This window comes from Nicotiana tomentosiformis, chromosome 12, assembly GCF_000390325.3.
Source record: "Nicotiana tomentosiformis chromosome 12, ASM39032v3, whole genome shotgun sequence".
Taxonomy (NCBI): domain Eukaryota; kingdom Viridiplantae; phylum Streptophyta; class Magnoliopsida; order Solanales; family Solanaceae; genus Nicotiana; species Nicotiana tomentosiformis.
This window is the reverse complement of record NC_090823.1, coordinates 82408059-82421545: the sequence shown is the minus strand read 5'-3', so window position 1 is coordinate 82421545 and position 13487 is coordinate 82408059. Positions and strand designations below refer to the sequence as shown.

At 42.6% G+C, this 13487-nt stretch overlaps 1 protein-coding gene across 1 annotated transcript; it reads right to left on the bottom strand.

Moving 5' to 3' along the window:
- Positions 1–12502: 12502 nt before the first annotated feature.
- LOC138902946 (uncharacterized) lies at positions 12503–13090 on the bottom strand. The gene has a single exon (XM_070190849.1). The coding sequence runs from the start codon at positions 13088–13090 to the stop codon at positions 12503–12505; it is 588 nt and encodes a 195-aa protein (XP_070046950.1).
- Positions 13091–13487: the final 397 nt, after the last annotated feature.

Genomic DNA, 13487 nt, shown 5'->3' with positions numbered 1-13487 from the left:
TTTTAATGTTTTGGTTTAAGCATAAATATTTCAATTGATATTAGGGTAAAAGTATGTCATATTAATGATAAAAAATCAATTATATAATATATTTAAAAATAGATGAGGTTAAAAACCCCAAAAAGAAATTGAACAGATTATGATGGTGTACACATAAGATATTGCGGGGATTTACAACCCCTACACTCAAAAAAAGGGTCAAATTTTAAAAATAAAAATCTATTTTCGCGCATGAAATTGCGGAGGCTAAAATTATAATTTACGGAGGTTAGAAACCTCCGTTATTTGCTGTCATGGCGGTTCGGGAAACCCCCGCATTTATCTGCCGCAAATTAATAGTGGTGATGCTTACTACGGGGGTCTGCTCAACCGCCGTGACAACAAATAACGGAGATTTCTAACCTCCGCAATTTACCCTTTTTTTTTTATAGTGTTTTCAAAAATATGAATAAGTTTTAAAGCAATAATTTTTCCAAAATCCTTTCAATAATAAATAAAATATTTCATTTTCTTTTCAGATAACCAATGCAAAACAAATGTATCACTATGCCCATTTGTCAATATGTGTGAGAAATCATGAATAATGTGATACCGTACAACATGAGAAAAATACATCTCTATGCATGTATGTCATGTGTGCATGTAAATGCAATATATCTCAGAGATTGTACTAATGTACTCACACTCTCAGAGTACTCAATCTCACTGTCTCGCATTCTCTCTCAGTATGTTCAACACACTCAATCACTCAGCGCTATATAATACTTGCTGCGGCGTGCAACCCGATCCCTGTTTATAGTCGACTGCGCTCACTGGGGTGTGTGTACAGACTCATGAGGGGCTCCTACAACCCAAGCGCTATAAGCACGGACAACTTACGTGTTGCACGGACAACTCACGTGCTATAATATCATATCTGGATCCGTACGGACAACTCACGTGTTGCAAGGACAACTCACGTGCTATAATAATATCTGGATTCACACAGCCAACTCACGTGCTGCACGGCCAGCTCACGTGCAATAGTATAATATATGGATCCGCACGGCCAACTCACGTGTTGCACGACTAACTCATGTGCAATAGTATAATATATGGATCCGCACGACCATCTCACGTGCAATATTATAATATATATAAAGCCAATATGGTCTTCTGCGGCGTGCAACCCGATCCCAAAAAATAATATCTTCACAATCAGGCCCTCGACCTCCCTCAGTCATCAAACTCTCCAGTCTCTCTCTCTCATGGGCTCACAATGTCATGAGAATAGTCCAAAATGATGATATGATGTATCAATAAATAACAACAGAGACTGAGATATGATATGCAATGAAATGAATTTGACTGAGTATGAATTTTAAATTTAAAATAAATAATTCACAATAATATGACCTCTGTGGGTCCCAATAATACTGGCACATAGCCTCAACATGATTTTTAATATATGTTTTAGCTCAATTTCTTTAACTCATAAAATCGCATGGAAAATGCAAAGATAATTTAACTACCAAATTCCACATAAATAATTATGTCACAATTTCTATAGTGCACGCCCACACGCCTGTCACCTAACATGTGCGTCACATCCCAACAATTCATGAAATATATATATTTAGGGTTCATACCCTCAACTCCAAGATTAGAAGAGTTACTTACCTCAAACAAGCCAAATCCAATGTCGAGCAAGCTAAGCAATACTCTAGAAATTTTATTCTGCACGTATCAACTTCCAAACGGCTCGAATCTAGTTACAATTAATTTGATTAAGCTCACAAAATTATAGGAATTAATTCCACATCAAATTACTTATATTTTCCAAAAATCCGAAATTACGCCCCAAAAAATACCCGTGGGGTTCACGTCTCGGAATCCAATAAAACTCACAAAATCTGAACCTCCATTCAACCACGAGTCCAACCACACCAAAATTACTCAAATCCGACTACAACTCGGTCTTCAAATCCTCAATTAAAGTCTATGAAGTTTTCTACTATTTTCAACGCAAAACACTAATTTGTTGATAAAAATGATTCAAGGGCCCTACAGACTAAAGTTGCTCGATTCATGTTGGCTTCAGATGGAACGCTATACCGAAGTACATTTGATGGACCATTGGAAGTATGCTTGGGTCCAAGAGATACCGATTACATCCTACGTGAGGTGCACGAGGGCACTTGTGGGAATCACTTCGGTGCCGATCCATTAGTCCGAAATATAATCAAGGCAGGGTATTATTGGATCGATATGGGAAAAGATGCGAAGGAATTTGTTCGAAAATGTTACAAATGTCAAAGCTTTTCACCAATGATCCATCAACCCGGAGAGTAACTTCACTTAGTCCTATCCCTATGGACATTCATGAAATGGGGAATGGATATCGTCGACCCTCTGCCATCGACCCCAGGTAAAGCTAAATTCATTTTATTTATGACTGACTATTTCTCTAAATGGGTTGAAGCACAGGTGTTCGAGAAAGTAAGAGAGAGAGAGAGAGAGGTTATAGACTTTATCTGGGATCATATCGTATGTCGATTCGGGATACCCGCCGAAATAGTATATGACAATGGAAAATAATTTGCTGGCAGAAAAGTGATGAAATTCTTCAAAGATCACAAAATAAGAAGGATATTATCAACACCGTATCACCCCAGTGGGAACGGACAGGCCGAATCAACGAACAAAACTATTATTCAAAACCTGAAGAAGAGGCTGAGCGACGCTAAAGGAAAATGGAGAGAAATCCTACCCGAAGTCCTTTGGGCATATCGAACAACGTCAAAATCTAGTACGGGGGAAACCCCGTTCTCCTTAGTATATGGGTCCGAAACCTTGATACCAGTAGAAGTCGGCGAACCCAGTGCCAGATTTTGATACACAACAGAAGAATCAAATAACGAGGCTATAAACACTAGCCTCGAATTATCGGACGAAAAATGAGAAGTTGCTCTCATCCAATTGGCCTCCAAAAAGAAACAAATCGAAAGATACTACAATTGAAGAACCACGCTCCGCCATTTTAAGCCCGGGGACTTAGTGCTAAGGAAATTCACCCTCAATACCCGAAATCCAAACGAAGGAAAACTAGGAACGAATAGGGAAGGACCATATCAGGTTCTCGAGAACGTCAGAAAGGGATCATACAAGCTCGACATTATAAATGGCAAACAACTGTCAAGCAATTGGAATGTGTCGCATCTAAAACGATACTATTGTTAAGGTATGACCCTCCCATATTCATTTATATTTCAAAACTAACCCCTGTAGAAGTCCGATCAGGAGCTAAGATGGATCCTTCTGTACGAAACCTTGGATATGAAAGCACGCGTTGCAATCTTTTTCCCTTAGACCGGTTTTATCCCATATGGGTTTTTCGGCAAGTTTTTTAATGAGGCAACCGATGATCGTGCTATACTTGGAAACAACACGACAGTATTTGAGGCCTCTTTGCAATCGTCCTCGAATACTGGGGGGGCATTAGCCCTCAAATATATCAAGTTCTGATGCAAGAAAGTTATTTCGCAACAACGAGATTCTAATAGGAAAATGTTGTAAGAGCCAAATGGTCAAACGAACTATGCTCATGTAGTTGGCTCGAGCCCTGACGCAAAACATGAACGTATGTATAATGATTTGCAAAGAAAGTTTTCCTCTTTTCTGATATCTTATATCCCATAAAACTTCCTCTATTATTGAGATTTATTATGCAAATAGAATTAGGATAAATCTCCGATTTCGAGTTCGAATCACTCACTCGACCTTTACGCCTACGAGCTATATTATTTTGAGTTCGAATCATTCACTCAACTACTAAGCCTATGGATTACTTTTATTTTGAGTTCGAGCAAGCACTCACTCGACCATTATGCCTACAGGCTACATTATTTTGAGTTCGAATCATTCACTCGACTACTAAGCCTACGGGCTACTTTTATTTCGAGTTCGAGTAAGCACTCACTCGACCATTACGCCTACTGGCTACATTATTTCTAGTTCGAATCATTCACTCGACTACTAAGCTTACATGCTACTTTTATTTCGAGTTTGAGCAAGCACTCACTCTACCATTATGCCTACGGGCTACATTATTTCTAGTTCAAAGCACTCACTTGACTACTAACCTACGGGCTGCTTTTATAGTTAGAGCAAGCACTCACTCGACCATTACGCCTACGAGCTACATTATTTCGAGTTCGAATCATTCACTCGACTACTAAGCCTACGATCTACTTTTATTTCGAGATCGAGCAAGCACTCACTCGACCATTACGCCTATAGGCTATATTATTTCGAGTTCGAATCATTCACTCGACTACTAAGCCTACAGGCGACTTTTATTTCGAGTTCGAGCAAGTACTCACTCGCCCATTATGCCTGCGGGCTACATTATTTCGAGTTCGACTCATTCACTCGACTACTAAGCCTACGGGATGCTTTTATAATTCGAGCAAGCACTCAATCGACCATTATGCCTACGGGCTACATTATTTCGAGTTTGAATCATTCACTCGACTACTAAGTCTACATGCTTCTTTTATTTCGAGTTCGAGCAAGCACTCACTCAACCATTATGCCTACGAGCTACATTATTTCAAGTTCGAATCATTCACTCGACTACTAAGCCTACATGCTACTTTTATTTCAAGTTTCAAGTCACTTAAATCCTTGTGAAAATATTCATAAGGCGTGGATAAAAGTCTTCACAAGACAGGAAACAAAACAGGAGCAAGTCGGCAAAAAGGGGGACATTTCTATATACAAAATTGTTTACATGATTTATTACAACGTAAGGAATTAAGGACTAAGCTTCCTGGTCATCCCCAGGAACAGTCTCTTCTCTATCGGGCTCCCCCCCTTTCCGTTCTCGGAATCGCTCTTACCCCCGTCATCATCATCATTGTCATCATCGGAAACCAAGGCTTCAACATCCGCTTCGAGTTCTTTGGACCTTTTTATTTCTTCAGCGAGGTCGAAACCTAGAGCATGTATCTCCTATCTCCTCAAGGGTCTCCCTCTTATATCGGCACTTAGCAAGTTCAGCGACCCAATGTGCTAGGGTATCGGTGGTCTCGGTTGCCTCTCTTGCATGGACCTAGGCAACTTCAGCATCAGTGCGATAGATGGCCACAAGTGCATCTACACCGGTCTTTGCCTTCTCGGCGTCAGATTAGGCCTTTTCAAGTACAAAGGCCAACCGAGCCTTGAGCTCTTCTATCCTTCTTGCTTGGACCGAGCATTTCTCCTTCATATTTTGAAGTTGGTTTTCAGCCGATGACAATTGGGCTCGAGCAGTTTCTTTCTCTGCAGCAAAGCGGTCCATTCCTTTTTTCCACTTCAAAGACTCTGCTTTTATCACATCTACTTCTTCACAGAGTTTTCTGATCATCTCAATTTTCTGCTACATTTGTGAGACCGAAAGGATATCTATAGTTCCGGTATCAAGCCCATAGGCTTTTAAAAGCATTATTACCTGCTCAGAGAAATCGATCTGATCTTGGTGAGCCCTGGCCAACTCAGCTCGAAGGTCTTTTATTTTCTCTCCCCTTTGGCCCAAAAGGAGCTTTAAGGAGTTCCTTTCCTCCGTAACCTGTTGAAGTTCGGCCTCGTATCGACACAGCTCAGTTCGAGACCGAGAACATGATTCTCTATGAACTACCGCAGCCTGCAAAGAAAGAAGAAATGAAGTCAGAAAAGAAAAGCAAACTTAAAGGTAACGTCATATGATTTAAGGCCTACCTGATTCAAAGCCTGCTGCAATCAGCGAAAAATATCTGATGCGTCACTTGTGCCGGCAATGTCTTTGACACTGATGAACAGGTCACGAAAAAGATCCTCTCCATCATGAGGCCTATCCAATTCGAGGGCCCCCAAAGCTTGGGCCTCCCGAATCGCCCCTACGGAAAAAACAGGGAAGGTGGGCGAGCCTTCGATTGCTACTGCCCCGAATGAGTCATCTGGGGCATTCTCTTTGGTTCGAAAAGATTCGGGATGAGCCCTTTCGGACATATCCCTCATCTGTCAACTTGGATGGGAAACATCTTCGATTTCCAGCAACTCGGGGACTCTGCCTGAACCTCTCTCCGATATATCCTCAATTTGAGGCGGAGCCTTATGAACCACCATCGATCCAGATGCCTGTGGAATGTTGGTAGTCTTCTTTGTTCGGGTTGCCAGAGCGGACCCATCGTTCTCTTCTTCTTATTCTTCTTCTTCATGCCTCACATGCAGAACTGATTCTACGGTCAAAGGAATGACATTTTTGTTCGGCTTACGGGCCGTCCTCTTTTTTGGTTTTTAATCTTCAAGGGCGGGGGCGCTTTTTGTCACGCCCCAACCTCCGGGAGCACGACCAGCGCTCATTTGAGTGGGCCCGGTCGAGCAAGCCTATTAAACCTTTCCTACCCGACTCATTCATAATCTATAAAGGGATCACATCACCATTTATAAAACAGGGGAGAGGTTGGTTATATAAATATATAAATGTTGCTAATCCATTTTTCATTATATACATTATGCCATAGTTGAGTTTCCAAAATACAACTCGAACCAACGACCACCCCAGCATACATACATGACCCACATAAACGTCTACGGAGCCTCTAAGAGTACAAAAGAGCAACATGACATTGCCGGCAACAAGTCCCCGGCTATACCTCAAAATATGAAAACTTATACAAAAGGACTACATAACCCCTGGGAGAAATGGGGCTCACCAAGACTGCTGTGAGGAGAGAAAGAGAGCACCACCTATCTGCGATCAGCACTATCTACGATGGAACCACCTACATCCATTCAAAGATGTAGCGCCCCCGACAAAAGGGACGTTAGTACTGTCGAATAGTACTAGTATGTAAGGCAAACACCAATCTTAGTAGAATGAACAGTGAAACAAAGAGTTGGCAGTTGTAAAAATCAATAAGAGTTTCATAGAAATACAAAGAAAACACCAAGTAAGGGTCACATAGTTTCCAATTCAGTCTTTCCATCTTTTTAGATTAATAATCTTTAGTGCAAAAGCCAGAACTAACAATGCCACCGTATTTTTACACGGAGTCCGGTCTCGGCCCGACCGGCTAAGCCATCTCAAGTAAGACATATCCATATCCAAAGTGTAAATCAATAATTCCAACACAAATGCCACCATGTGTACAGCATGGCGTCCGATCTCGGCCCGATTAGCTAAGCCATCTCACTTGAGACATAACCTCTTTCAATTGTTCACTCAATTCACATATCTTTCCACTCTTTCATTACATGGCACAAACAGCCTCATTTATTAAGTAGTTCTTGGCACTTGGGAACATTTTACAATTCAAGCATTTCCCTTTGTATCCGTTCAAATAACATCATCACATAAGGCATTGCACACATAAGGGAAGGAGCTTGGAAACAACATAATTACGTTCTCAAATAACATGATGACATGGTAACCATCTAAAACAATTAGGGAACATGAATCTTTCAATCCAACATACTAAGGCAAGCAATTCTAGTATGATCAAGTTAGAAATTACACCCATCATTCGGACACCAAGAGTTCGATTCTAGGAAGAAGAGAGTTAGCCATACATACCTCAATTGCGCTTCTTTAGACTCTACAATTATCTGGAACCCTTAGCAACCGCAATCTATTTTAGCAATATACAAATTGAACCCAGAATTAGGAAAACGTTCATGGTTCTAGCTCACTTTTCCCCCACACTCTTTATCACACATGCATGCAAGATAAACCACCCGCATACCCATGAAGTATCACCCTAGTACCCCATTATAGCTATGTTTGAAAATAAGAGCTGGGGTGATGAAGTCTTACCTTTTAGGGTGAAGAATTTTGGTGCTCTACTTGAATATTTCCAAGGCTTTGAGTGATGGTTGAAGATCAATTTGATGAAAAATTAGGCCCTTCCTCTAGAACCCTCTCTCTCACTCTAGAAATATCAGAAATAGGCTTCAAAATAGACTAAAGTGGGGGTTTTAGAGGAATGGGGTCGGGTTTTAAATTAAGAAAAATGGTGCCCCGACACAGGTCTGCGGCCGCATAATGGTTATGCTGTCCGCAAATAGACCGCAGAAATGGCCCACAGGGGCCTAAACTTTCGGCTCAGGTATGCGACCAGTATGCGGACCACATACTTGTTCTGTGATCGCATAATGCACCGCAGAACTCCCTCAGCAGAAACCCAAGAGGAATTATGCGACCGATATGCGGTCCGCATATCGATTATGCAGTCCGCAGAGTGATTATGCGGCCGCATAATGGGCCGCAGAAATGCTTTCTTCTGCGAAACATTTTCCTCTAAGTCCGTAGGGTACTATTCAGTCCAAAAAGTCTGAACCACGAAACCCCGAGTTTTTAGTTTAAATTTTTACGGGTCCTTACATCCTCCCCCACTGAAGATCATTCATCCTCGAATGAGGATCAAGGTTCACTTAATACAACTTCAGTTATGCCACATACCATCAGCCCCAAATTTGCCTAACTTCCTATTTTTCTAAAAATTTCGCCAGAGTTTCCTTTGTATTTAGGCCTATCCACTTGTCAGAGAGCCCCTGATGCACACCTTAGCAACATATATAGAATTAAATGACACAATAAAATGCTAAGTAACACCAACCGAAGCCTCATGGGGGACATATAGCTAGAAATTAGTGTCTTTATATTAGCCGAACAAGTGATACAAACTTTAGGGGAAACAACTTCATAGAACTATTACATGGCTATTCAAACAAATTAGGGTACTTTTCTTTCATTTCATTCTCGGCTTCCCAAGTAGCTTCTTCGACATGTTGGTTTAACCATAATACCTTTACGGATGCAATTCCTTTGTTTCTCAACTTTCAGACCTGTCTATCAAGAATAGCAACCGGAATCTCTTCATATGACAGTTCTTCACTAATCTCAATGGTCTCAACCGGCAAGATAGCGGACGGATCTCTAACTACCTTCTTCAACATGGACACATGGAATATTGGGTGCACTAGTGACATCTCATGCGGTAGCTCAAGCTTGTACGCCACCTGACCTATCCTTTGAATGATTCTATACGGCCCGACATACCTTGGACTTAATTTCCCTTTATTTCCAAACCGCATGATCCCCTTTATGGGAGATATCTTCAAGAATACCCAATCATTTTCCTTGAACTCTACATCTCTGCGACGAACATCCGAGTAGGATTTTTGATGACTTTGAGCAGTTTTCAACCTCTCTTTTATGATCTTAACCTTTTTCATAGCCTGATGTACAAGGTCTGGTCCTATTAGTTCATCTTCTCCAACCTTAAACCACACAATCGGCGATCTACATATTCTACTATACAAGGCCTCAAACTGCGCCATCTGAATACTGGCATAGAAGTTGTTGTTTTAAGCAAATTCTATAAGTGGCAAATGATAATCCCAGCTACCCTTCAAGTCAAGCACACAAGCACGCAACATGTCCTCAAGTGTCTGAATAGTCCGCTCTGCTTGCCCAGTCTGTGGGTGGAAAGTCGTGCTAAGATTTACCTGCGTACCCAAACCTTGCTGAAATTTCTTCTAGAAATTAGCTGTGAACTGGGCCCCTCGATCAAAAATGATGGAAACTGGAGTGCCATGAAGCCTAACTATTTCCTTGATATACAATTGAGCATACTATTCCACAGTGTCGGTGGATTTAACCGGCAAGAAGTGAGATGATTTCGTGAGTTGGTCCACGATCACCCAAATTGAGTCAAACTTACGCGGAGTGCATGGTAACCCTACCACAAAATCCATATTGATCATTTCCCATTTCCACATTGGAATTTCTATACTCTGTGCTAACCCACCGGGCCTTTGATGCTCGGCCTTCACCTGTTGACAGTTTGAACATTTTGCCACAAAGTCTGCCACACCCCTCTTCATGTCATTCCACCAGTAAACTTCCTTAAGGTCATGATACATTTTCGTAGATCCTGGGTGCACGGAATATCTAGAAGTATGATCTTCTTCCATGATCCATTCCTGAAGACCATCTACGTTTGGAACACATAGTCATCCTTGGTACCGTAATGTACCGTCATCCATGCCAAGATAAAAAGTCGTAGTCTTATGTTTATGAATCCCTTCTTTCAGCTGTATCAATACTGGATCATTGTATTGCTTCTCCTTGACCTCCGTCACAAGCGATGATTCCGCCCTATTCCGCACAATCACTCCCCCTTCGTTAGAGTCCGTAAGACGAACTCCTAAACTGACCAACTGTTGAACCTCCCGGGCCAAGGGCCTTTTACATGCCTCCAAGTGAGCCAAACTATCCATAGATTTCCAACTAAGAGCATCTGCCACCACATTAGCTTTCCCCGGATGATACAAAATGTCGATGTCATAATCTTTGAGCAAATCAAGCCACCTTCTCTGCCTTAAGTTCAATTCCTTCTGCTTGAAAATGTATTGAAGACTTTTGTGGTCCGTGAATACATCTACATGGACTTCATACAAATAATGACGCCAAATTTTTAATGCAAAAACCACCGCCGCAAGCTCTAAGTCATGAGTTGGATAGTTCTTTTCATGATTCTTAAGTTGTCTTGAAGCATATGCTATGACCTTACCATGTTGCATTAATACACACCCAAGACCGATCCTTGAAGCATCGCAATACACCACAAACCCCTCGGTACCCTCTGGCAGGGTCAATGCCAGTGCCAAAGTCAATCTTGATTTCAATTCTTGGAAGTTCCTTTCACAAGTATCGGACCACTGAACTTTACCGCCTTCTGCATCAACTTAGTCAATGGTGAGTCAAGAGTGGAGAACCCCTCCACGAACCTCCTATAATACCCGGCCAACCCTAAGAAACTGTGAATCTTTGTTGGAGTAGTAGGTCTAGGCCAATCCTTCACCGCTTAAATCTTTTGAGGATCAACCTTAATTTCTTCTCCAGAAACGACATGACCCAGGAATGTAACAGATTCAAGCCACAAATCACATTTCGAGAACTTTGCATACAATTGGTGTTGATGAAGACTTTGCAGAACTGCCCTGAGGTGGTCGGTGTGATCCTCTCAACTTCGTGAATACACAAGGATGTCGTCAATGAATACTATCACAAAGGAGTCGAGAAACAGCTTGAAGACTCGATTCATAAGATCCATGAAAGTTGTCGAGGCATTTGTTAGCCCGAAAGACATTACCAAAAATTCAAAGTAGCCATACCGGGTTTTGAAAGCTGTTTTCGGAATATCCTACTCCCTTACCTTCAATTGATGGTACCCGAACCACAAATCAATTTTGGAGAAGAACTTAGCACCTTGTAATTGGTCAAAGAAATCATCTATTCTAGGCAATGGGTATTTGTTTTTGATTGTGACTATGTTGAGTTGTCGGTAATCAACACACATCCACAACGATCCATCTTTCTTTCTGACAAACAGAACCGGTGCGCCCCAAGGCGACACACTCGGTCGAATGAAACCTTTCTCTAGCAAATCCCTCAGTTGTTCCTTTAGCTCTTTTAATTGTGTCGGTGCCATTCTATAAGGTGGAATGGATATAGGCTGCGTGCCTGGCATCATATCAATCCCAAAATCAATCTCCCTGTCTGGAGGTATTCCAGGGAACTCATCCGGAAAGACATCGGGGAAATCAGTCACAATTGGTACAAATTCAAGGGTAGGCACCTCAGCAGTGGTGTCCGTCACTCGAACCAAATGATAAATATACCTCTTACTGATCATCTTTGTGGCCTTAAGGTAAGATATAAACCTACCTTTCGGCATAACATTATTCCCCTCCCACTCAACACTTGGCTCGTTAGGAAACTCAAGCCTCATAATTCTGGTCTAACAGTCAAGTTTGGCAAAACATGAATAGAGCCAATCCATCCCCATTATTACATCAAAATCAATCATCCCTAGTTCAATAAGATCGGCCATGGTATCCCGACCACGCACCGTGACAACACAATCCCTATAAATTCGGGCGGCCATAATAGACTCGCCAACCGGAGTAGATACAGAGAACGGCTCATGAAGCTGTTCCGGTTCTATCCCAAAGCTCGTAGAAACATAAGGAGTAACATAGGACAAAGAAGATCCGGGATCAATAAGGGCATACACATCATGAGATTGAACAGTCAATATACCTGTGACGACATCTAGGGAAGCCTTTGCACTCTATCGACCACTCATAGCATAGAATCGGCTGGGTCCTCCTAGACTCTGTGCACCACCCCTAGCTGTACCACGCAAAATGGGTACTGAAGAGCCTCGAACTGGAGGGTGTGCTGAAGATATGGCAGTTGTAGGACTGGATGACTGAGCTGTGCCCCTGCCTGCACCCTGACGGGATGCACGACACTTCCTCTGAATATGGCCTCTCACTCCGCATCCGTAACATACTGTCATGTCCAGGTAGCAGACTCCCGAATGTATCCTACCACACTTAGGGCATGGGGCCCTCTGCTACTACTGGAATCTCCCTCCTGATCGGCCCTAATGGTGGGACCCCCTGTTGCCCTGACCGGGCCTAAAGCGACCCCCTACTGTTGGTCATGCCCTGATGGCGGGGAACTAGCTGAAGACTGAGCATAGGACTGGGATGGCCCTGATGATCCTCCCCGAAGAGCTGATCTCCCACCTCTGAATGAATCCCCAAGGTTACCCGTTGATCGGGCCCTACTACTAATTTCCCATTCCATCTTAAGCTTTAACTTTCGAGCCTCCGTAGCTTGGGCAAATGAAACCATCCTTCCATAGTTCATGTCAGAATTTAGAGCAGTTGTGGCAGCCTCATTAATAACCAAAGGGCTAAGGCCCTGCACAAATCGACGCACTCTTACCTCCATAGTCGGCATCATAAGAATAGCATACTTCGACAGGCGCACAAACTCCATGTGATACTCCCACACATTCCTACTACCCTGTTTAAGGGTCTCAAACTCCACAGCACAGTCTTCCTTAGTCTCGGCATGCAAGAAATGGTCTATGAAGGCATTCGCGAACTCACTCCATCTCGCCGGAGGGCTCTCCTCCTCACGGGAATCTTCCCACATCTCAAACCAGGAATATGCCACCCCTTTCAGATGATAAGAGGCCAACTCTACTCTCTCTACTTCAGTAGCACGCATAACTCAGAGAGTCTTATGCATCTCATCAATGAAATCCTGAGGGTCTTCCCCGGGATCAGTACCTGTGAACACTGGAGGGTCTAACTGAAGGAACCTATTTACCCTGGAACCAGAAGAATCCTCTTGCAAGCTAAATAAGGTGGGTGAAACATTTGACCTCTGGGCTTGAGAAGCTACTAACTGAGTCAGCATCTAAATAGCTCCCCTAAGATCCCCATCAGAAATACCGGGACCTAGAGCTGGGGCTGGAGGTGGAACATGTATATCGATGGGAGGGATTGTGGCACCCGCCGCGGGTGTAGGAACTGGGGTAGTCTATTCTGGAATAGACGAATCAGCCAATGTGATAGTAGGGGATTACCCTCACCCGCATTATCAAATAAGGGATCAACAGCCA